General features: G+C 44.5%; 1 protein-coding gene across 1 annotated transcript; it reads right to left on the bottom strand.

Moving 5' to 3' along the window:
* Positions 1 to 1,559: 1,559 nt before the first annotated feature.
* MATN3 (matrilin 3) lies at positions 1,560 to 19,870 on the bottom strand. The gene is made up of 6 exons (XM_069974290.1): positions 19,594 to 19,870; positions 8,558 to 9,127; positions 6,355 to 6,477; positions 5,105 to 5,227; positions 4,401 to 4,505; positions 1,560 to 1,612 (listed from the first exon to the last, which is right to left on the bottom strand). The coding sequence occupies exons 1-6, from the start codon at positions 19,832 to 19,834 to the stop codon at positions 1,560 to 1,562; spliced, it is 1,215 nt and encodes a 404-aa protein (XP_069830391.1). The 5' UTR covers positions 19,835 to 19,870.
* Positions 19,871 to 23,696: the final 3,826 nt, after the last annotated feature.

The following is a 23,696-nucleotide window of genomic DNA, read 5'->3' as shown; positions in this document are numbered from 1 at the left end:
TTTGTCCTGCATTTCCGGACCGCTTAAAAGGGAACCCTGTCACCGGGGACGCGGGCACAGAGCCCACCTGACCCCCCAGTGCAGCCCCCGGATACTTACCCCTTCCGGCGAGTCCCGCTCCTGGAACCGGTCCCGGGATGAAGATATCAGCGCCCGAACCCGTAAGCGCGCCGTATGCAAATTACCTGAGATGAGTCCGATGCCCATAGAGAATGAATAGAGCCGTCATTCTCTATGGGCATCGGACTCACCTCTGCAGCGCGCGTGCACCACTTCGGGCGCTGATATCTTCATCCAGGAGCGGGACTCGCCGGAAGGGATAAGTATCCGAAGACTGCCCCGGGGGGTCAGGCGGGCTTTGTGCCAGTGTCCACGGTGACAGGTTTCCTTTAAGGGTACTTTCACACGTACCAACTTGCAGCGGAAATCCGCTACGAGTTAATGTCCTGGCAGGTCCTGTGCACACATACATGTCTGAAAGACCGCTGCGAGTATGTAATGCAGCCGCCCCCTTAACCCCTTCAGCTCCCGCTGTCTGTATATACATTACCTCTCTCCTGCACAGGGTCCCGGCGTCCTGCTCTCCCGCCCAGCCAATCAGTGTGTTGCCCGGCCGCAGCCACTGATTGGCAGGGCGGGAGAGCAGGACGCAGGTACCCTGTGCAGGAAAGAGGTAATGTATATTCAGACAGCGGGAGCCGAAGGGGTTAAGGGGGTGGCTGCATTACATACTCACAGCGGTTTGAAAGTATGTGTGCACAGGACCTTAAAGTGGTTATCCAGCGCAACAAAAACTTGGCGGAGACAGCACCACTCTTGTGTCCAGTTTGGGTTCTGTTCCATTAAAGTGAATGGAGCTTAATTGAAAAAATCTGAACTGGAGACAAGAGCGATGCTGTCTACGGAAGAAAGTGGCCAAGTTTTTCTAAGGCTGGATAACCCCTTAAAACTATCATTTCTCTGAAACAGCACAGTGTTTCGGAGGACATCATAGCTCATTGTAATAAGTGAGCCTGTGCCTGCTTCATACTGCCTGTGGCTCGGGCACCATGACAGGCTCCCTATACATAACTATATGACAGTGAAAGGTGGAGATTTACTTTGGACATTGAACCAGTTTGATATTTATTGCTATTCATTAGATTTTTTTTTACTCAAACCAACTATATGTCCTATTCATAAACTCTCCACGTTACTCACCAGGATCGGAGATGGAAACATTTACTGTAAGTTCGGGTTCGCGAGACCTCGAATGTTTAGCATTTGACTCCCGGTGTCTGCAGAAGACAAAGAACATGAATCCAGCTATAGACAGTCCTAGGGCTGCATCCATCTTCTTCAGCCACTGTGCGTCATATGCCAAACGTTCAATTTTGCCAACCCAGACTTACTGTAAATTCGTTCATCTCTAGCCACGATAAGTATCTTCTTTTCATTTGTCTACTATTACTTGTACCAGCATATTAATAAGGGATAGGAATTCAGCAACATAAAGTACAAACAGCACAAAAAGCTTCGGCTATTGCACCAAGTCAGAAAGTCCTTTGCGTTTTTCTCCTTCAGTTTCTTCTTCTTCCTTCATAGACTTGTAATTTTTTTGTGAGCTCATCTAGTACATTGAGGTTAAGGGAGAATATGCATAGATTCATACCCCTCTGCCCAGCTATATATACATAGAGGAAGGGGCATCTCCTCTACCAGGCTTATCCTGGTTTCAGATATTGCAATATATGAAGAGGGGGCAAGTCCTGCTTATGATAACTCAATGGATTGGGAAAGGACTGGAGGGTAAGTTCCAACCTATACAGTAAAGTTCTATAATACCCACTGGGGTTGCTTACAAAGCATTCAGGAAGTCATCAGATCCTTTTCCTTTTTCAACAGATTTATCCCATCTTTAATGTTATCCACAATGCCTGATAGGGTACATCGGCATCGGAGACTTTTCTCCCCAGCATAAGTTATGGCTGATCTATCGTAACCAGGAAAGTCACTATATTATGGGTTCAGAGTAACATTCTGTCAGGCCGTGGTATTAGAGGCGCTAGTATTATATATACAGGTGCAGGGTGCGCTTACATATTTTGAATTAGTGGCCGAAAGCTTCTACATGAGGCCTTAAAGGGAAGCTATCACCTAAATTTTATTTTATTATGTTAGAGTCAGATACTAAAAGTTGTTCTTTTATTATAATCTGTTTCTATTTTTTATTTATTTCACTTTTTGTACATTGTTATGGGGGCAGCCATATTGCCTGGGCTGTTCTTAACAGCATTTAGTGGCATACTTTACAGCATGGCTCATGCACATATACGATAATAGACAGGATTGGTCCCCTTGAGATGAATGTGAAACATTACTGAGCATGCTCTTTGACCTGTGAAGCTGCAATGTTGCACAGATCACTTTACAGCAGCCTCCTCTTATCACCACAGACACAACAGGAAGTCACAGGTTAGTTTTAGCCCCAGTGGTGAGAATGAGAACTGCAAGATATCAGGATTATTTAATAATATAGAGAGAAAAATGGAAAATTAGAAAAATTCTTTAAAAATATGTTTAACATAAAAACATAATTAAAACAATAAGTTATTTTTCTGATGACACATTCCCTTAAAGGGGTTGTCCAGGGAAAAATGATTTTTTGTATTAGGAAAGGGTTAACCAAGGTTAACCCTTCTCTAATATACTTACCTGTCATTAGATGTCTGCTCTGGGAGATCTCTGGGACGGTCACGTGACTTGCTTGCTTCAGATCTTCTGTCTTCCTGTCATTCTCCGGACCGGAAGCTTCTCCTGTCTCTGCTTCTGGTTCGGTGACGTCAGCTGCACTGAGCTCTTCTGCGCCTGTGCCAGCCTCTCCCTCTTCTTATTGGCTGCAGAGTACTTGAGCCTGATTGGCTACACAGTCGGCTCTGCAGATGAAGCGTGAGGGGGACCTGTGAAGCCGGAGGAGCTTGATTTCTGTCAGGCAGGTCCCAGCAGATCACACTCTCAGCAGCAGCACAGGCAGTGTCTCCTCATCCCCAGAGTAAGTCTGAGTCATCCTGAGAGGGGAGAATGCTGTGTGTGCTGCTGCAGTTCTGATCGCTTCAACACTTTGTTCTGTGAAAACACTGTTCCCTGACACATAAATCATCTCCTCTGCCGTCCTAACTCCCCCTCCCCCCCTCCCCACACACAGAGAAGCCGTCAGGGTAAACCTTCATGTACATAGAGCTGAAGCAGCTGGGGGGGGGGAGGAGGTCAGGACAGGGGAGATGATTTCTGTGTGACACAACACTGTTCCCTGACACACAAATCATCTCCTCTGCCGTCCTAACTCCCCCTCCCCCCCTCCCCACACACAGAGAAGCCGTCAGGGTAAACCTTCATGTACATAGAGCTGAAGCAGCTGGGGGGAGCACTCTTGGCAGCAGCAGCAGAAACAGCCACAGATGACTTCTGCACATCTTATTTCTGTGTTTTTTTCTTTCAAATAGAAATAATCACCACCTGGTTCACCATCCCTTTTTTATTTATTTATTCAGAGTTAGATCTATTTTATAGACTATTTCCCTCTTGCTTCATCAGCTTCCCACTATGGTGCAGTGGTAAGTGACAGGTTTACCATGCACACTGACCAGGGTTCACATCCCATCAGTGAACTTTTTTTTTTTTTTCCAATTATGACTTGTGCTAGATATTATGGTGATTGTAGTTCCTCTGCAAACAAGAAACACTGAGGGTAATATACAAACAAGATGAATTCTCAAGTCTTCCCATCCTTATAAGCTACTATATATCTTGCAGGAAGTGGTGTTTGTTTACATTCAGAAACAGTGCTCTCTACTGACATCTCTGGCGGAGTCAGGAACTGTCTAGAGCAGCAGCAAGTGCCCATAGAAAACCTCTCCTGCTCAGGACAGTTCCTGACTCCGCCAGAGATGTCAGTAGAGAGCACTGTTTCTGAATGTAAACAAACAACATTTCCTGCAGGACATACAACAGTGTATAAGTATGGGAAGACTTGAGATTTTTAAATAGAAGTAAATTACAAATCTATTTAACTTTCTGATACCAGTTGATTTGAAAGAAAAAAAAATTTCGCTGGACAACCCCTTTAAATATACTGATATATGGAGGTCACCAATCTCTAGAAACTAAGGGTCATAGGTCGAGCCAAGTCCTGAATGTTTCCCCATCCCTGAGCTGTACAGCTCCTATAATAAGGCTCCATTCACCTGCAGCGTTGGGCTGCATGACTGAGTTTTATCATCTGTACTAGCATTCTTAGGGCCCTATTCCACCGGACGATTATCGTTCAGATTATCGTTAAATCATTCGAATCTAAACGATAATCGATAAGGAATAGGGCCCTTAGAGATATATCTCTCACGTCACAGACGTACAAAGGATATGTTTTTTAGTCAGAGACTCAATGTAAGTGTTGACCTGGCCTTGAAAAGCGACCAGACTTTCACATTTGCAGGGATCTTCTTTCTGAATAACACTTCTTACTTCCTCTGTAACAACAGAACAGTATACTGTTAACTCAGTCCATAAACATTTACTAGTCCTTAAAGCGTAAATCCAGTGAAAAAAAACTGTAAAATACTATTTAAAAATTCTTACGTCTTCCAGTACTTATCAGCCGCTGTACGTCCTGCAGGAAGTGGTGTATTCTTTCCAGTCTGACACAGTTGCTCTCTGCTGCCACCTCTATCCATGTCAGGAACTGTCCAGAGCAGGAGAGGTTTTCTATGGGGATTTGCTCCTGCTCTGGACAGTTCCTGACTTGGACAGAGGTGGCAGCAGAGAGCAGTGTGTCAGAATGGAAAGAATGCACCACTTCCTGCAGGACATACTGCGGCTGATAAGTATTGGAAGACTGGAGATTTTTAAATAGAAATAAATTACAAATCTGTATAACTTTATGACACCAGATGATTTAAAATTTTTAAAAAAATTCTACGGAGTTCCCTTTTAAAGACCTTAAAAAGAAATGCAATGCGGTCTGTAAGTATATAAACCAAGAAACGCAGACAAAAAAGGCAAATAGGTGAACAGTGCCCCAGATACATGTTACAGTGAAAAAACAAACATAGATGAGCTGGAGTCTTACGTGAGCAGGTCTTCTTGTCTGGGTTGAGAGAGTAGCCATCGCGACACTTGCATTGATAAGTCATGCCGGACGCCACACAGATGTGTTCACAGTTGTGTCTCCCCAGTGCACATACATCTATACCTGGGGAAAAGAAAGTTTCCCGTTTTAATCAGAGCAACACTGCTCTACTCTGAGCATTTCTAAATGTCAAGATTTTTTTATGGACATGCCCTTTAATTTGACAGTTACAGCAAACTTTAACTCCTAAAAGACCTATGATGTCCCTGTATGTCATGTAGTCCAAAGAGGAGTTGTTTGTGCCGCTCTCTGGCACACCTCTCCACTCCTTCCTCCTACCCCTTCTTCATGAATAATCAATGCTACCTGGCCTCCAACTCGTTCAGCTGTCTGACAGTGTCTCTGATTGCAGATCAGTCCTCTGTAGGCAGGCATTCACTCAATTTCAACAGTGTGTGAACATAGCCTTTCTGGGTTCTCAATGCACTCCTGGTTTTGGTTGTAAAATACTGACCAAAATACTGAGCAAAAATACTGCGTGTGAACATAGCCTTAAAAATGATACAAAAATTAGAAGAAGAAACAAAGACCTCTATTTCATTTCCATTTTCCATCAGGGGATTTGAACCAGGGAATGAAGTGCTGGCAGGTCTCTAGACAGGAGTTACCCTTAGACCACAGCTCCAACACAAGTGGAATCAGAGATGCAACTATAGCTGAGTGTTTCTTTCAGACATAACCTGCCTACAGAAGACTGATTAGCAATCAGAGACGCTGACTGATAGCTGATCAAGCAGGCTCCCCACTCCCCACCGATGATGCGATCACAAGGGGGGTGGGCAATCCTTTCTACTTGGCGGACCTGGCCTCAGCTCATCGTACTGACTTTAGTAACATAGATAACATGTCAGTAATAGGGATGGTCCGAACCTGCCGAGGTTCGGGTTCGTACGAACCCGGACTCTCGACAATGATTCCCCCTGTCTTAAACCTCCGTGCAGAGGGTGGATACAGTGGGAGGACCGCCTGGAAAACCGGGATACAGCCTGTGGCTGTGGCTGTATCCCGGTTTTCCAGGCGGTCTTCCCGCTGTATCCACCCTCTGCACGGAGGTTTAAGACAGCGGGAATCATTGCCAAGAGTCCAGGTTCGTACGAACCTGAACCTCGGCAGGTTCGGACCATCCCTAGTCAGTAATCTTTTTTTTTTTAAATTTCACAATGCAATTTTTTTTTCCTGGTGATACATACGTGAGCAGGTCTTTTTGTCCGGGTTCAGTAAGTAGCCGTTGCGACACTTGCACTGATAGGAGGTAGCGGTGGCCGTACAGATGTGCTCACAGTCGTGTTTACCCACAGCACAATAGTCAACGCCTAGAGAACAGAACATATAAAAGAATCCTACATAACTGTTATATCACCGGAGTACAACCTCCTTCCATAGTACAATACAGCAATATGAATCCCTATACTGGCCACCATAGTAGAGTATCTGTCCAGTATTATAGCAGTAGGCGGTAAACTAGTTAAGCATCTTATGTCCATCATCTATCATGGCCCTATATCACCTGTCCACGATGAATCCATCTTACACAATACAACAGGTTACAATTTATAAGGCCATGTTCAGACAATACCTACAAAAATCCTATATAGAAAATCAAGTCAAAACTTGTAAAGCAGCTGCCAGTAACAACCAATCAGAATCCAGCTTTTATTTTTCCGATGAAAGAAGCTCTCTGATTGGTGGCTATCGGTAACCTCCCCGCTGTTTCCTCAATAGTTTCTATAAATCTCCTCCTGTATTCTAATTTATCAACTTTATTGCCATAGAATACATGGGCCAATATATTTGACTTGCTCTTGCCCCCATTTCTGTGGACTGACCTCTGTTTGCCTCCCATGTCTTTCCTAGAATGATATCATAACTTGCTGGTATTATGACTTTCTTCTGTAACCCATAACAATAGTCACGTTATTCCTATGCACCGTATGGAAACAGGGCCTTGAAGGGGTTATCCAGGCTTAGAAGGTCATGGCCTTTTTGTTCCAGAAACAAATATTAACAGGATACCGGGAGTGGAGAAGGTGTGTGAATCTCCGTGACCGTGCGGCTGCTTCATCACCGTGTCCCAAAGATTCAAACACGGAGCCCTGATCTCACCATCATCCGGTCTGTCTGGGATTACATGAAGGATAGGATCAGTGCCATCCACAGAAGATCTGGGGTTACTACTCCAAGATGATGGGACATCCTCCCTGCCCAGCTCCTTCACACACAAATGTACCTAGAAGAGCTGATACTGAAGGCAAAGGGTGGTCTCTCCGGAGTGCTGAGGCCACCACTTCTAGCTTAATGTTCCGCTGGTCACTAAATATTGACTTTACAGGGAACCAACCAGCATGATTGTGATGGTTCCCTGCAGCACAGTATAGATGTACTGTGCAGCTTGCGAAGTATACCAGCTGTGTCTGCAGCAGTAGCTTTATAAAGGGGAAAAAGATGTTTTATTACGCTGCGCGAGGCCGGGAGAGGGGCGTCAACTAGTCATCTGGGCGGGGAGCTATCTGTGGCTAGTTGCGGCTCACAGTGCGGGAATGATTGACAGGCAAAGAGACTGGTTAATGGCCAATCATGCCTACACAGCACTGGCAGGCAGAGAGCCGTGACTAGCCACAGATGGCTCCCCGCCCAGATCACTAGTTTCCGCCCCTCTCCCGGCCTCGCGCAGTGTAATAAAACATCTTTTTCCCCACTGTAAGGCTACATTCACACGTTCCGTGCTCTGCACGGAACACGGACGTGGAATGCCTGTAACAAACTCTCCCCCGCCAGGGCAGCATCTGTGATAAGATGCTGGGAGCGGGGGAACTGTACAGATATGCGCCACGCTGTAATGAATCAGCCGCACGTCTATGTCATTACAGCGTGGCTCATATCTGTACAGTTCCCCCGCTCCCAGCATCTTCTCACAGATGCTGCCCGGGCGGGGGAGTCCGTTACAGGCATTCCACGTCCATGTTCTGTGCGGAACACGGAACGTGTGAATGCAGCCTAAAGCTACTGCTGCAGCCGTGGCCGGTATGCTCCGCGAGCTGCAGAGTAGATCTATACTGTGCGGCAGGGAACCATATCGGCACAATCCTGCTGATTGGTTCACTTTAATTCTCTCCAATCACTTTGCTCTAAATTGATGAATATAAACTAGTAAAACTTCTATTTTTGAAAGCATTCTTACTTCTTTCACGCCTGCCTTGCACAGTGCTGCACGTGTGGTCTTCATCTTTGTTATGATGGGAATAACTATTGTTTGTCGTGTTATTTTATGTCATCATAAAAACATCACATTACGTGCTCTCCACCCTAGGAGGTAGAGGTCCTTCTTTATACAATTTCATGAACCACAGATTGTTAGTGTCCCTGAGTTGGGGGTAGGAGGGGGAGATGACTTACCACAAAGAGTCTCCTTAAACTTTGAGGTCAGCTTTTCAATGACTCCATAGGTTTCCACATAAAAGACATGCTCATCTAAGGGTTCGCTGGCCATCAGCTTAAGAGACTTCATGTCTGCCCTGTCTACTCCCACCGCATAGATCTCTATACCAGACCCCCGCGCCTGGGCAGCCACATCTTGGACCCTGTCTTGGGGTCTGCCATCTGTCACAATGATGGCTACTTTAGGAATCTTTAGAGATATGTGGCGAGCTCCTGATTCCTCAGTAAACGCTTCGTCTAGGGCCGTCTGTATGGCTAGTCCGGTCATGGTGCCAGTGGACAGTGGGTTGATCAAGGAGACGGCCTTCTTCATTGCAGCTTTATTAAAGTAGGTCTTCAGAAAGAATTCTGTCTTCACTGTGCTGGCATAGTTTACTACGGCTACACGAGTTGCACGTTCGCCAGTATCAAGAGTGTCAATCATGTCTGAGAGGAAGATCTTGACCTTCTCAAACTCCTGAGGGCGGACACTGCGGGAGCTGTCAATTATAAACACCAAATCCATGGGCCGGCTCTTACAGGCAGTGTCTGTAAACATAGGAGCCCACATATACATGTTAGAGTCAGGTTCATTTATAGACATTGGGGTAGATTTATTAGTGCAGTCCTAAAGTTAGATAAAATAAAGCTAGACTAGACAGGCAAAAATGCACCAAATTTACTTATTATGCCTCCTTTCGGCCCAAATGGTTTGCACCAAAAGGGAGTTGTGTAGCTCCCTCCAGGACAGGTATAGAAGAGTAAGGGCTGGACACAGTGCTAGTGACATGGAGAAAGCTAAGGAGGGTTAAAACGTTGCAATAGTGAGTAGAGATTAACGCAACGGGAGCCTGCTCAAGCCCGATCGTTCAGCATTTGATTACTGGTGGCTGAAGAAGTTGGATGCAGCTGTAGGGAAAATATGGGCTGTATCCATGTTTTCATGGACTCCCTAGGATTGTATCCAACTTCTTCAGCCACCAGTAATCAAATGCTGAACGATCGGGCTTGAGCAGGCTCCCGTTGCGCTCATCTCTAATTAAGGTGAGTAACAGGGTCTAAAAAAGAGTAATTGAGAATAGGACAAAGAAGATGGATAGGCACTGAATGGGTTTGTAGGGTATGTAGTAGAGGAGAGGTCGGGTTATAGCCCTATTTCACGGAACGATTATCGTTCATAGACTCGATCCAACGACCGTTCGTTAACGAGCACTTAACGATTTTTTTAAGCCAACGATAACACATAATACGAGTGGGAACGTGAACGATATCTGTAGTGTAACGATTTTTTTGCGGTCGTTACATCGTTACATGGTCGTTTAAAACGTGGGGAAATGTAGGTAGACATTTCAAGAACGACTGAAAGATTTTTTATTCAACGAAAAGATTAGCGAATTATTGTTAAAAGACCAACGATTTTTTTTCGACATGTTGAAAAAAAATAGTGAACGACTCAACGACGATTTCGCTGTTGTCGTTCGCTCGTTTACAGCTATTCCACAGAACGAATATCGTTAACGGGCGGTCGTTTGAACGATTTTATGAACGATAATCGTTCCAAAAAGTTCAGTGGAAAAGGGCCTTTAGTCTCATCCGAAGACCTGTTCAGTGGTGGTGGTATAGGGGTCGTGGTGAGTATATTACAGGTCTAGGGGTAGGGTGGCTTGTCGATGGGAGGACAGAGGCCATGTGGCTGGTCACCATCTGGATGGTAATCAAAAAGCTTGGTTGGGAATCCCAGTATCAACTTGGAGGGGAGTGGGGTAGTAGATGGGTGCAGATGGACTCCCTAATAGTGACCAAGCAAGGTTGGTGGCTCTGGCTTCAGAGTAGTGTCACATCAGTTGGGCTCCCAAATTGTGTGTGCTTTTTGTTAAAGAGTAGCAGATATATATATAAGATGTTGGATTGTTAGTTTGTGGATTGGGTATTTAGAGACCTGTCACCACTCCTCACCTGTCTTTTTAGCAAATACATGATATGCAGAATAAATAAGAATTGTAGAACATGATTTCCTATAGCTCTGTGATGTACCGTTCCTCTATTATTCTTACTACACGGCCCGATGCGGTGGGTAGGCGAGCGCACATCTGCTAGATTGGCGATTGCTTACAGAGCCTGTAATATGGCTCGATTATCATGCTGCAAGGGCTGTATATATATACATCGTTAAGGATGTCCGTGCAGCCCTTGCTTTATATAGTAAATAATACAATTATATACTTACCTCTCTAGGCTCCCTGATGTCATCCTGCCCGTACCTTGGCTCAGCCAAGACAGGATTGCACGCAGCCAGTCATTGGCTGTGTGGCCTGTCACTTCAAAGACAGGTGTAGAAGCTTCAGCAGCGGCTGCAGTAAGCAGGGAACAGGCAGGAGGACACCAGGGAGTGTGGAGAGGTAAGTACATAACTTTCTTATTTTCTATACACTTTCATTGGCTGTTCACTGACACATCCCATTTGACTTACTGATTGGCGGTTGGTGGCATGCTAAAAGACAACGATCAGCTGATGATTGGCTCCTCGGCTGAACATTGTCTTTATTAGGGTCCATTTACATAGAAAGATTATCTGACAGATTATCTGCCATAGATTTGAATCCAAAGCCAGAAACAGACTATAAACAGAGATCAGGTCATAAGGGAAAGACTGAGATTTCAAATCCATTCCTGGCTTTGGCTTCAAATCTTTGGCAGATAATCTGTCAGATAATTTTTCTTTGTAAATGGACCCGTACACGGGGCGATATCTGCCCAAATCTGCCCGATTGGACAGGTAATTGCCCCGTGTGTTCGGACCCTTAACCAACTGGGTGTTATCAATTGGGGGGCGTGTCCCTACACAGTGTAACATTATCCAATCAGAGCTGAGAGTGCTGGCATGTGTAGGGACACCCCCCCCAACCCATAACACTCAGATGGCTATTGAGTCAAACATTTTTAGTAAGAATAAGTGAGGAACAGCACATTGCAGAGCTATAGGAAGAGAAGATCCAGATTTATGGGCAATACAAGTATTTACTAAAAAAGACTGGAGAGAACTACACAACCTTTTCTCGGCACATACATCAGCTGATAAAGAGTTTGATTTTTTTTTTTAAACAGGAAATTTACAAATCAGTATAATTTTCTGTAACAGTTGATTTGAAATATTTATTTCTCTGGAGCACCCCTTTAAATTTCATCAAACTTTGCATTAGGTGCCCGGAGCTCTCTGTATTGATAGCTTTTCCAGCTCCTCCTGTTAGTTATGATTGACAGCTCTAGCAGTCTATTTGTCAGCTCCTCTCTATTATCTGTACTGCAGATATTTTCAGTTAGCTGAATGGGGGGGGGGGGTTATTATGTTCCCCCTGGAACTTCCTGTTTTCTGACTTTTTTTTTCTCAAAAATCAGGAAGCAGTCAGAAAACAGGAAATCCTATATATCCCAGGCAGTCATGTGACTGATGGACACATTGATCCATGACTCTGTACTGGCCGGAATTCCTGTGTTTAGTCTGTTTTTTTTCAACCAGCACAAGTCAGAAAATCTACCTTCAGGAGACTGGACCTGGATACAGTAAGTATAGCTGTTATATAGCAGCCTTCAGGAGACTGGACCTGGATACAGTAAGTATAGCTGTTATATAGCAGCCCTCAGGAGACTGGACCTGGATACAGTAAGTATAGCTGTTATATAGCTGCCTTCAGGAGACTGGACCTGGATACAGTAAGTATAGCTGTTATATAGCTGCATTCAGAAGACTGGACCTGGATACAGTAAGTATAGCTGTTATATAGCAGCCCTCAGGAGACTGGACCTGGATACAGTAAGTATAGCTGTTATATAGCTGCCTTCAGGAGACTGGACCTGGATACAGTAAGTATAGCTGTTATATAGCAGCCTTCAGGAGACTGGACCTGGATACAGTAAGTATAGCTGTTATATAGCAGCCCTCAGAAGACTGGACCTGGATACAGTAAGTATAGCTGTTATATAGCTGCCTTCAGAAGACTGGACCTGGATACAGTAAGTATAGCTGGTATATAGTTGCCTTCAGAAGACTGGGCCTGGATACAGTAAGTATAACTGTTATATAGCTGCCTTCCGGAGAGTGGACCTGGATACAGTAAGTATAGCTGTTATATAGCAACCTTCAGGAGACTGGACCTGGATACAGTAAGTATAGCTGTTATATAGCTGCCTTCAGGAGACTGGACCTGGATACAGTAAGTATAGCTGTTATATAGCAGCCTTCAGGAGACTGGACCTGGATACAGTAAGTATAGCTGTTATATAGTTGCCTTCAGGAGACTGGACCTGGATACAGTAAGTATAGCTGTTATATAGCTGCCTTCAGGAGACTGGACCTGGATATAAGTATAGCTGTTATATAGTTGCCTTCGGGAGACTGGACCTGGATTTCTGGTAAGTACTGCTTTGTTTTACAGCATGAAATAAAAAAAAAATAATGAATGTAAATTGCAAACTTGCTTTAGAGCACATGTACTGTTGATTTAGATTTAGAAAGTTATAATGACAGGGACACTTTAAAATATGCAAAAAGAAAGGGTTCTATTACACAGGCCGACTATGGCCCGATCATTTGAGTAAACGAACGCCGATTTACTGGACCTATTACACAGCCCAATAATCAGGCAGTAAGGGCTGCATGGACATTGTTAGCGATGTCCACGCAGCCCTTGCCTAAACACCTGATACCTTACCTCTCTCCGCTCTTCTCTCCTAGGCTCTGCAGCTCTGTTGTCTCTATTACACAGAGCAATAATTGTCCGAATCGGCCCAATTCAGACGATTATCGCTCCGTTTAATAGGACCCTAAGCTAAAAATATAAAAATCAATTATTCTTAGGAAGTCACATTGAGTTGTATCATGTATCTAAATAGCCATGGCTCAATGCAGATACAGGGAACCTTGGCTCTCCGGCTGTTGCAAAAGTACAATTCCCATCATGCCTGGACAGCCAAAGCTTTAGCTTATGCTGACATGGAGAGAGAAAAGGGCAGCCACACCTCACACCTATGGCTGACACTAATGCCTCTCGGCTATAGTTAAAAACCAATGCCAGAATGTTGGTATATAATTTGATCAAACCATATTGCCTCATGTACCACATGCAGGTCTCCTGGCTCACTTGAGTCCCTACACTAAATCAACACTGTGTCGGTCAGCGACCGCTAACCCCGCAAAGCGAGTGCAAGCAGGGAAGGGAGGCCAGAGAATGGCCCTGCAACCCCAATGTCACAGGACCAAACCCCAAGGGCCCCCCCCCAAACCCAGCCGGTGCCGCCAGCAGAGAAAGTGGCCACCAAACAACACAAGTGTGAACAAAAATTTACCACTCACCACTGCAGCGGAGGTAAAATGGGAGAAATAGGAGGTACTTACCATGTGTGCACAGGTGCTTCCTGCTAATTGGGGTCACATGGGTCTTACAAGGAGGAGTGCTAGCCACTCAGAAAAGGGAGAAAAGTAAAATACAGACATGGACATGGAAGCACCTGTGCACGCATGGTAAGTACGTCCTATTTTTCCCATTCTACCTCCGATGCAGTGGTGAGTAGTAAGACCTTGTTCACACTTGTGTTGCTTGGTGGCCATTTCTCCGCCGGCGGCGCCTGCTGGGTTGGGGGGGGCCCTTTGGGTTTGGTCCTGTGACAGTGGGTTTGCAGGGTCATACCGTGGCCCCCTTCCCTGCTTGTGCTCGCTTTGCTGGGTTGACGGGCGCTGACCGACACAGTGTTGGGTTAGTGTAGGGACTCATGTGAACCAGGGGACCTGCACGTGGTACATGGGGCAATATGGTTTGATCAAATTACATACCAACATCCTGGCGTTGGTGTTTAAATGTAGCCGAGAGGCATTAGTGTCAGCCATAGGTGTGAGGTGCAGCCGCTCCTTTCTCTCTCCATGTCCGTATTTAGCTTTAGCTGTCCAGGCATGATGGGAGTTGTAGTTTTGTAACTGCTGGAGAGCCAAGGTTCCCTACCCTTGGCATACCGCCTTCCAGAAGAAATGCCCCTACAAGCTTCTATGCTCCATCTAAGAAATGTACCCAAAAAATAAAAAATGTGTCCAGTGTTTATGGATGGACATAAAAGCACAGATTGAACCACAGAGGTGAATGAATAAAGGCCTGATTTGATATGGTTGGTAGATTACTGTGAATCCTGCATGGCCGGCAGCCAGCCCTCTGGGGCTTCCACATAAGGTGGACATTGGAAGGACCTGTGGGAGCTGCATTATCCACATGGTGTTCTCTCCGCTCCGCCATCAATCAGGCCTCTTTGCCTCTTGAACTCTAGGTAAACATTTGCTTTATGAAGGAAACTTGTCTATCCTGGAGTCGGGCAGCCTTCTGTTTGCTCAGGCAGTCAATACCTTCTGTTTTCTTGTACTTCTTATTAACTTCTTATTTTTCACAAGTAACCTATACATGAAGATACCGTGAGATCGCCGCTCACAGACACAACCTTCTCTCTCTCATTCTCTAGGTATATCTTTTAATATTCTGCCCTACTTTACAGATTTCTTTTTTTTTATTTCAAATCAACTGGTGCCAGAGATTTGTAATTTACATCTCAAGTCTTCCAGTACTTATCAGCTGCTGTATGTCCTGCATGAGGTGGCATATTCTCTCCAGTCTGACACATCGCTCTCTGCTGCCACCTCTGTCCATGTCAGGAACTGTCCAGAGCAGTAGCAAATCCCCATTGAAAACCTCTTCTGCTCTGGACAGTTCCTGACACTTCCTGCAGGACATACAGCTGCAGATAAGTACTGGAAGTCTTGAGTTTTTACTTAAATAGAAGTAATTTACAAGTCTATATACCTTACTTGCAGCAGCTGATTTAAAAACCTTTATTTGTCTGGAGTACCCCTTTAACAGAGGAGGAGTCTCCCATTCTTGTTTATTACCAAAATGTAACAGAATTCTGGCATAATTTGGTAAAGGGGAGTGGTTTCACTGTAAGGGTGTGGCTTCATTGGAAAGGGGGTGTGGCTTGCATTTGACCCCACAACGAATTGTGCCAAAACTGCAGTATAACATTTTGGAGTTAAATAAGTCAACTAATAGTTGGTCTAAACTTACACTAGACAGTCCACACCATGATCCACTGTGATACATCTTGCATTTTAGACTTCCTAGACTAAGGGCCACATGTATCATCCGGCGAACGGATGATTTTCGGCGGAAAGTGCCGATTTGCGTATTTTTTTATTCGCAAATGGCCGATTTGCGAATAAAATATTCGCAAATCGGCACTTTCCGCCGAGTACGCCAGGGGGGCGGAAAGGGGGCGTGTAGTGGGCGGAACGGAGGGCGCGGACTCAAGAGTCCGCGCGATTTACCATCCGTTCCGCCCAAATGTACGCCGAAAACCTACTCCAGTCCTCAGCTGGCGTAGGTTTTCGGCGGTGCGCACCGGCGCGCACGGGATTTATGTAGAGGCAGTCCGCCTCTACATAAATCTCCGTAGCGCCGGAGCTGCGGGGGCATTTATAAGTCCGGCGTAAAAAACGCCGGACTTAATAAATGCCACCCTAAGTGTCTCTTGTTTGGGAGGACCTGGCAATTCCTTGTATTACTGCCATTGGGACTGTGTAATACTTACACTTTCCTGCGGAGGCACTGTAGTGGGATTGTATACGTGTTGCCAGTTCACGCCACAGACTGAGGGGATCTAAGAACCAGGATATCATATAATTAACCTATTAGCACAGGAAGCTTCCAATAAAAGGGGTTACCATGGGTAGAAACTGACCAGAGTAACATAGAGCATGTGTGAGATTCAGTCCTCCTATTGGCTTCTGTGTACGTCCATGACTATGTTTTCATACCTATCATCATACTTGGCAACTTTAAAGAGAGGACTGCAGAGAGATTTTTTTAAAAAGTAAGCGAAAAACCCCCCACACCAACACAACTTTTTACATGGTGTGCCCCACCCTTTTTTCTATAGGCCACGCCCCTAACCGACAGCATTTGAATCACAAATATTAGATATGACCCCTTTAGCCCCTGTAAACAGGTCTCTGATCAGACTGTCCATGTTCAGACCCCCGACACGATGAACAGATACTGACCCGTCTGCTGTGTTCCTGTACTGCAACACTTTTGCTTGTCTTCAGGATGTCAGTGGCAACAACCAGGAGTGAAGAGAAGTGCAGGAACCGGGAGAGGTGAGTATGACTGAAACCACTGGGGCACCAAGCAATAGATTTGCTAAGTGGAGATAAGCACAACTCGAGTCCGATCATTCAGCATTTGAAAATCAAAGTTGGATGCAGCCCCAGGAAAACATGAATACAGCTATAGGCTGCCTTAGAGCCAAATCCAACTTCTTCAGACACTGATAATCAAATGTTGAACCATCGGACTCGAGCATGCTCCAGATGCGCTCATCTGTAGGGCTGATATTTCCCTATGTTAAAGGGGTTGTTCACCAATTTTTTTTTCTTTCAAATTAACTGGTGCCAGAAACTTGTAATTTACTTCTATTAAAAATCTCAAGTCTTCCAGTACTTATCAGCTGCTGTATGCCCTGCAGGAAGTGGTGTATTCTTTCCAGTCTGGAGAGCAGGAGAGGTTTTCTATGGGGATTTGTTACTGCTCTGGACAGAGGTGGCAGCAGAGAGCACTGTGTCAGACTGGAAAGAATACACCACTTCCTGCAGGACATACAGCAGCTGATAAGTACTGGAAGACTGAAGATTTTTTAATAGAAGTAAATTACAAATCTCTGGCACCAGTTAATTTGAATGGCTTTTTGTTGTTGAGGTTGAACCACCCCTTTAAGTTGTGCCTATTCAAGTATCTTATATACAGACATTGATGTGATAGCTATATATATATACATCTTGTTAGGATGTGATAAGTAGGTAGAGCTCATTCCAGGGACATTCTCCACATACATAATGTGATCCCTAAGGGTCATAGGCCACTTACTGGGATGAACCAGTATAAAGACCCTCATATACATTACACAACGGCTGCATTCATGATTTCAGCACTAGCACTTGGCTATGTACGTGATGGAGCTTCCAACTCTCTACCGACAGATGATGATGAAGGAAAGAACATGATGGGGAAGATTTATCAAACATGGTGTAAAGTGAAACTGGCTCAGTCGCCCCCGGCAACCAATCAGATTCCACCTTTCATTTTCCAAAGAGTCTGTAAGGAATGAAAGGTGGAATCTGATTGGTTGCTAGGGGCAACTGAGCCAGTCTCACTTTACACCATATTTGATAAATTTCCCTCATTGAATATTTCCGCACTCCATCATTATAGAGAGATGTGACTGCGGCTTTCCCTTCCATTCTCTGCCCGTTGAAAATCAATGCATGCTCAGCCAAGCTGAATGTACACGGGTATGGGGATACGGCCAGTTTTGCATGTGTATGGGCACCCGTAGAGCTATGCCTGAAGGGCAGGAGCCCACTCTCAGTACATAGCGAGGAGATAGTGTGGACGAAAGCTATTCATCCTCAGAAGAAGCTCACATCTGTTTGATAGCACTAAGGGCCCTATTACACGGGGCGATTATCGTGCGAAAAATCGTTATATCGTTCAAATTTAAAGGATAATTGTTCTGTGTAATTGCAGGCAACGATCGAAAAATCGTTCGTATGTTGTTGATCGCTGATTTAGATCTGAACCTAAAATCATTGTTAATCGTTCGCTGTAATTCCACATTCGTTCGCTCAATTTCCGCATTTGTTCACTAATCGCTCAGTGTAATTGCACATTGTTCATTGTTTTGCTGGGATAAACGATCATAGTAATGTTCATAACTAACGACCATCGTTCTGTGTAATATGGTGAACAATTTCAGGTTAATGCTGCATTTACACGGAACAATTATCGTGCGAATTTGCACGATAACGATCGAATAATCGTACGTGTAAACGCAGCGAACGATCAAACGACGAATGAGAAATCGTTCATTTTCATCTTACAACATGTTCTAAAATCGTTGTTCGCAAAAAATTCGTATATCGTTCCGAGTAAACAGCCGTTCACCGATTTTTCCTATGTGCGAGACAGGCTTTAGCGATCGCAAAACGAATTTTCCGTACGATATATCGTTCCGTCTAAACGCTGATCGTTATGAAAAAAAAAATTGTTACTCCAACATCGTTAAACGTACGATCGGGCCAATTATCGTTTCGTGTAAACGCAGCATTACAGTAAACAATCTTGTTTGCAATCGTTAGTTGGTAATCGTTAAAAATCGCAATGTGTAATAGGACCCTTAAAGGGGCATTCTGGAGGAATAATGATATAGCCACAGAAAACACCCTGCATACTTGAGACACGGGGTCCCACGTCCTCTGATCCCCATTCAGTGAGATCAGTCAGCAGCGTCCAGCCGTATACTGAGAGGAGGGGTAGGCACGGCTGTGGATAGCCTACAACGGTATGGAACTCCTGTCATATACGGAGAACTTTCCTTCTATATAGTTCAGGCTGATCCTTCAAGTATTATATCCTTATAGACTAATTTGTCTTTCTTCTTTGTTTGGGGCTTTTTAATATTTTTATGATCCGGACAGGGATGAGGTATATTAAATATTTTAAATTTGGGAAAAAAAATTGAACTGCAACGATTTAAAAAAATAAAATAAAAAGTTGCCTATACATTAAAACTTAACGTAAACTAATAGGATATAATGGATGTAGAAGTGAGCACATTCTCCCCCCCCCGATCCTCTCTGATACTTTTGCCCATTGTGTTCCATCTATTATTCACTTTAATTTGTTAATTCTGAAATCGGCAAAATGGAGATTTATCTAACATGGTGTAAAGTGAAACTGGCTCAGTTGCCCCTAACAACCAGATTCCACTTTTCATTTTCTAAAGAGTCTTTGAGGAGTGAAAGGTGGAATCTGATTGGTTGCTAGGGGCAACTGAGCCAGTCTCACTTTACACCATGTTTGATAATTCTCCCCTTCTTCTTCTATGCACAGATTATAGAATAGCACTGGAGTCAGGGTTGCGCCTACCTGTTGGCTGGCTGACTTGGAGGGTCCTGGTGTCGGGCTTAGGGCGCACGTTCGCGGTGTGCGGAGGGCTGGCTAATATTCCAGGTCTGGGCACTGGTAATACCGCGCTGCCGTGGACCATTGGAGGGAAGATGTAGCTGTTATGTAAGGGGTATCCGTACATCCTGTAATGGGTCCCATGAACACCCACCAGCAAGAAGCCAAATGTATAAAGAAATAGCCTGCTCAGTAAGGGATCCATGCTGAGGGGAGCAGAGAGGCAGCGCTGCTACCAGGAGATAGTGTGAGCCCAGATGCCTGCACACTGCTACCAGGAGATAGTGTGAGCCCAGATGCCTGCACACTGCTACCAGGAGATAGTGTGAGCCCAGATGCCTGCACACTGCTACCAGGAGATAGTGTGAGCCCAGATGCCTGCACACCGCTACCAGGAGATAGTGTGAGCCCAGATGCCTGCACACTGCTACCAGGAGATAGTGTGAGCCCAGATGCCTGCACACTGCTACCAGGAGATAGTGTGAGCCCAGATGCCTGCACACTGCTACCAGGAGATAGTGTGAGCCCAGGTGCCTGCACACTGCTACCAGGAGATAGTGTGAGCCCAGGTGCCTGCACACTGCTACCAGGAGATAGTGTGAGCCCAGGTGCCTGCACACTGCTACCAGGAGATAGTGTGCGCCCAGATGCCTGCCAGGTGTCTTGTAACCAGCAGAGACCACTGCAAATCCCCGCCACTCCTCCTCAGGGGTAAAGCCCACCCTTCATCTACTCTCTACCCTACCTCCTCATACACAGGCTTCTATTGAGGCACAGAATCATCACTTTCCCAAATTGCACTTGAAAAACCAACAAGCAAGGTGGATTTCCTCTAAGTACAGGAAACCTTTATGTAGCTGGGAATTACATATCTAGTCTGGGACCTGAGCTGATACTGATATTAGAGCACTGGACAGTTCCTGACATGGACAGAGGTGGCAGCAAAGAGCACCGTGTCAGACTGGAAAAAACACCACTTCCTGCAGCACATACAGCAGGTGATAAAGACTGGATATATATATATATATATATATATATATATATATTTTTTTTTTTTTTTAAATAAAAGTAAACTACAAATCTCTGCCACTTTCAGGCACCAGTTGGTTTGAAAGAGAAAAAATGTTTTGGTGAGCAACCCCTTCAATTTCCGCTTGAAATCGCACCTGTTAAATACGTACAGAGCAATGTCCTATTGAGTCCTACTGAGGAATGTTCTGTTGTGGATCCGCTTTGGCATGTCAATTCTGTTTGTGGATTCCGCTTGAGAAATCCGACAGAATTCATTGGGGCTTTGAATTTCCGTTTACTGCTCAAATTAAGCTCCAGTTTTGCACCAATTCGGATTTTACAACTCTCATCCACATGCTGTGACTTTCTCGAAAGGCATATTAAAGAATTAAAAAATAATAATTAAGTCAATGTAATGTAATGACAAGGGAAAAACCAAGGCCAGGTATCCATTCACATACAGCTGTTTTGGGTGTTGCCCCTCATCAGTGTGGAGCAGGATTCTGGCTAGGTGGAAGCAATGCCTAGTAGAGCCATAAAATAACAGATCGCTGATCTCAGGGAGACCAGACAAAGATAACACTGCCGGCTGCCGGTTAAAGCGCTCAATGCAGTGAAGTCCTAGGTGCATTGCTCCCTAGGAAACATGAATATGCAAAAGAGGAGCCCTTGAAGCCTCATTTAAGAGTCTCGAAACACAGGACTACCAGATATCCCTCCGGGAAGGACCCATTGCTTTAACCAGCAGTTAGCAGCAGTGTTATCACTTGGCTGGTCTCTCCTGTTTCTCTTATAGGAGAAGTGCATGGTTGGGCTCTTCACTTCCCGCCTCATATGCAGGGAGACGTGGAGCAGCACTCGGTCACATGCTTCATACAACTTTTGCCAATTTTTAAAAAGTGACAGTAATGTTTTAAACGTTGAAGTTTTTTTTTTTTTTTAATTCCCAGCATTCTCAATCTGTAATGGATTTGTCACATGGATGTCACCATTTTCAGTGTAGCAGGAATGATGAATCCACAACAAAACTTTGCAATCAGATCTGTGGCAGCAAATTATCATATCATCATGGTGGTAGTGAGGCGTTCGCTTGTGCTGCATTCATGTACTGGGGCAATGCTGGGGGATTTGAACAGCTTTTGAAGGGGCATCACTATTTGCTACCTTCTTCTGTATATGAACCGTCTGGTATGAGCACAACAAACATCTCCCCTGGGGTAGATGGAATTTTTCAGCAAGTCAATGTGACATGTCACACAGATGGAAGTCTTCATCATGCTGTTCCAACCAATGTAACAGCATTTAGTGACATGCTTTACGGTATGCCTCATGGACATAGACGACAATAGAAAGACTTTGTCCCCTTAAGATGAATGTGAGACATTACTGAGCACGCTCAGTGACCTGTGAAGAGGTCATTCCACAGGGAGCTGCTATAGTCTCCTCTATCTACTGGTGTCACATGACGCTGCAATGCTGTACAGATCACTGTACAGCAGCCTCCTCTTATCACCACAGACACAACATTAAGTCTCAGCTTAGTTTTAGCCCCCGTAGTGAGAGTGAAAATGGCACGATCTCAGGATTATTTTATAAAATAGAAAAATGGAAAATGAGTAAACATTTTTTGAGAATTCCTTATTTTTTTAAGACATTTATACAATAAGTCTCTGAATTTCTGATGATACTGTCCCTTTAAACTTGGGATTTCAAGATGCTCTTGCACTGTTGCAGTCTTGGTGCGTTTACACAGATGGATTTATCAGGCAGATTATTGAAGCCAAAGCCAGGAATGGATCTGAAGAGAAATCTCAGTCTTTCCTTTATGACCTGTTCTGTTTATAGTCTGTTCCTGGCTTTGGCTTCAATCATCTGTCAGATAAATCTGTCTGACAGTCAAAACGCACCCTTAGGGTCCTATTCAACAAAGATATTTTAACCGTTGCAAACTAAATTATCGTTAACCTGAAATCATTCGCCATATTACATAGAACGATAGTCGTTACTACGATCGTTTACTCCATCTGATCCCAGCAAATGAACCAATGATGTGAATTACACTAAGAAACGATTAACGATTTTGGTGTCAGCACCAAATGAATGATGGTTTTTTTTTTTTGGTCGTTTGACCATTTATAATTTGCACAATAATTGTCCCATGTAATCGGGCCCTTATCCTATGTTCACACAATGTATTTTTTTTATGAAAAGGACGGCCGTATTCATACTGGAATGTGTTGCATTGAAGTCAACAGCCGTGGAAATATTTCACATGTCAATTATTTCCAGCCGTTCTGCATCGACAAAGACCACTGTTTGACACGCTTTATTTACTTTTCATGAGTGGGTGCTGGAAGGCCCCCCCCTTGCATTTTTAAATGTATGCAGTTCTCCTGTTCATAAATAGTGGTACCTCGGTTCTCGAACTTAATTGGTTCCGGAAAGCAGTATGAGAACCAAGCAGTGTCTTTCCATAAGAAATAATGTAATTGTGTTTAATTGGTTCCAGCACCAACCAATAGTTACCTACAATACTCATATTACATTGAAAAGTGCCCAGTTTAATCTCTACACGACAGAACAGCACTATATACTGTACATTTTAAACAAGAAACATTCAACAAAACCAGCAATTATAGTACAGTAGTCACCGACTTATCACTCATCCTTTATTGTATAGTGCCCCTCACCCCAGCACTGTAATGTTTGAAAGATGGCGGTGCACTGAGTGTACTACTACTGTACTGTATATGCATTCCAGCAGTCTTATACAGTACAGGATGGGAGATGGCGGTGCACTGACTGTACTACTACTGTACTGTATATGCGCTCTAGCAGTCTTATACAGTACAGGATGGGAGATGGTGGTGCACTGCCTGTACTACTACTGTACTGTATATGCACTCCAGCAGTCTTATACAGTACAGGATGGGAGATGGGGGTGCACTGACTGTACTACTACTGTACTGTATATGCGCTCTAGCAGTCTTATACTGTACAGGATGGGAGATGGTGGTGCACTGCCTGTACTACTACTGTACTGTATATACACTCCA

The sequence above is a fragment of the Dendropsophus ebraccatus genome, chromosome 6 (assembly GCF_027789765.1).
Source record: "Dendropsophus ebraccatus isolate aDenEbr1 chromosome 6, aDenEbr1.pat, whole genome shotgun sequence".
In the NCBI taxonomy this organism is placed as follows: Eukaryota; Metazoa; Chordata; class Amphibia; order Anura; family Hylidae; genus Dendropsophus; species Dendropsophus ebraccatus.
The sequence above is the reverse complement of the archived record's forward strand: the minus strand, read 5'-3'. Positions and strand labels throughout refer to the sequence as shown.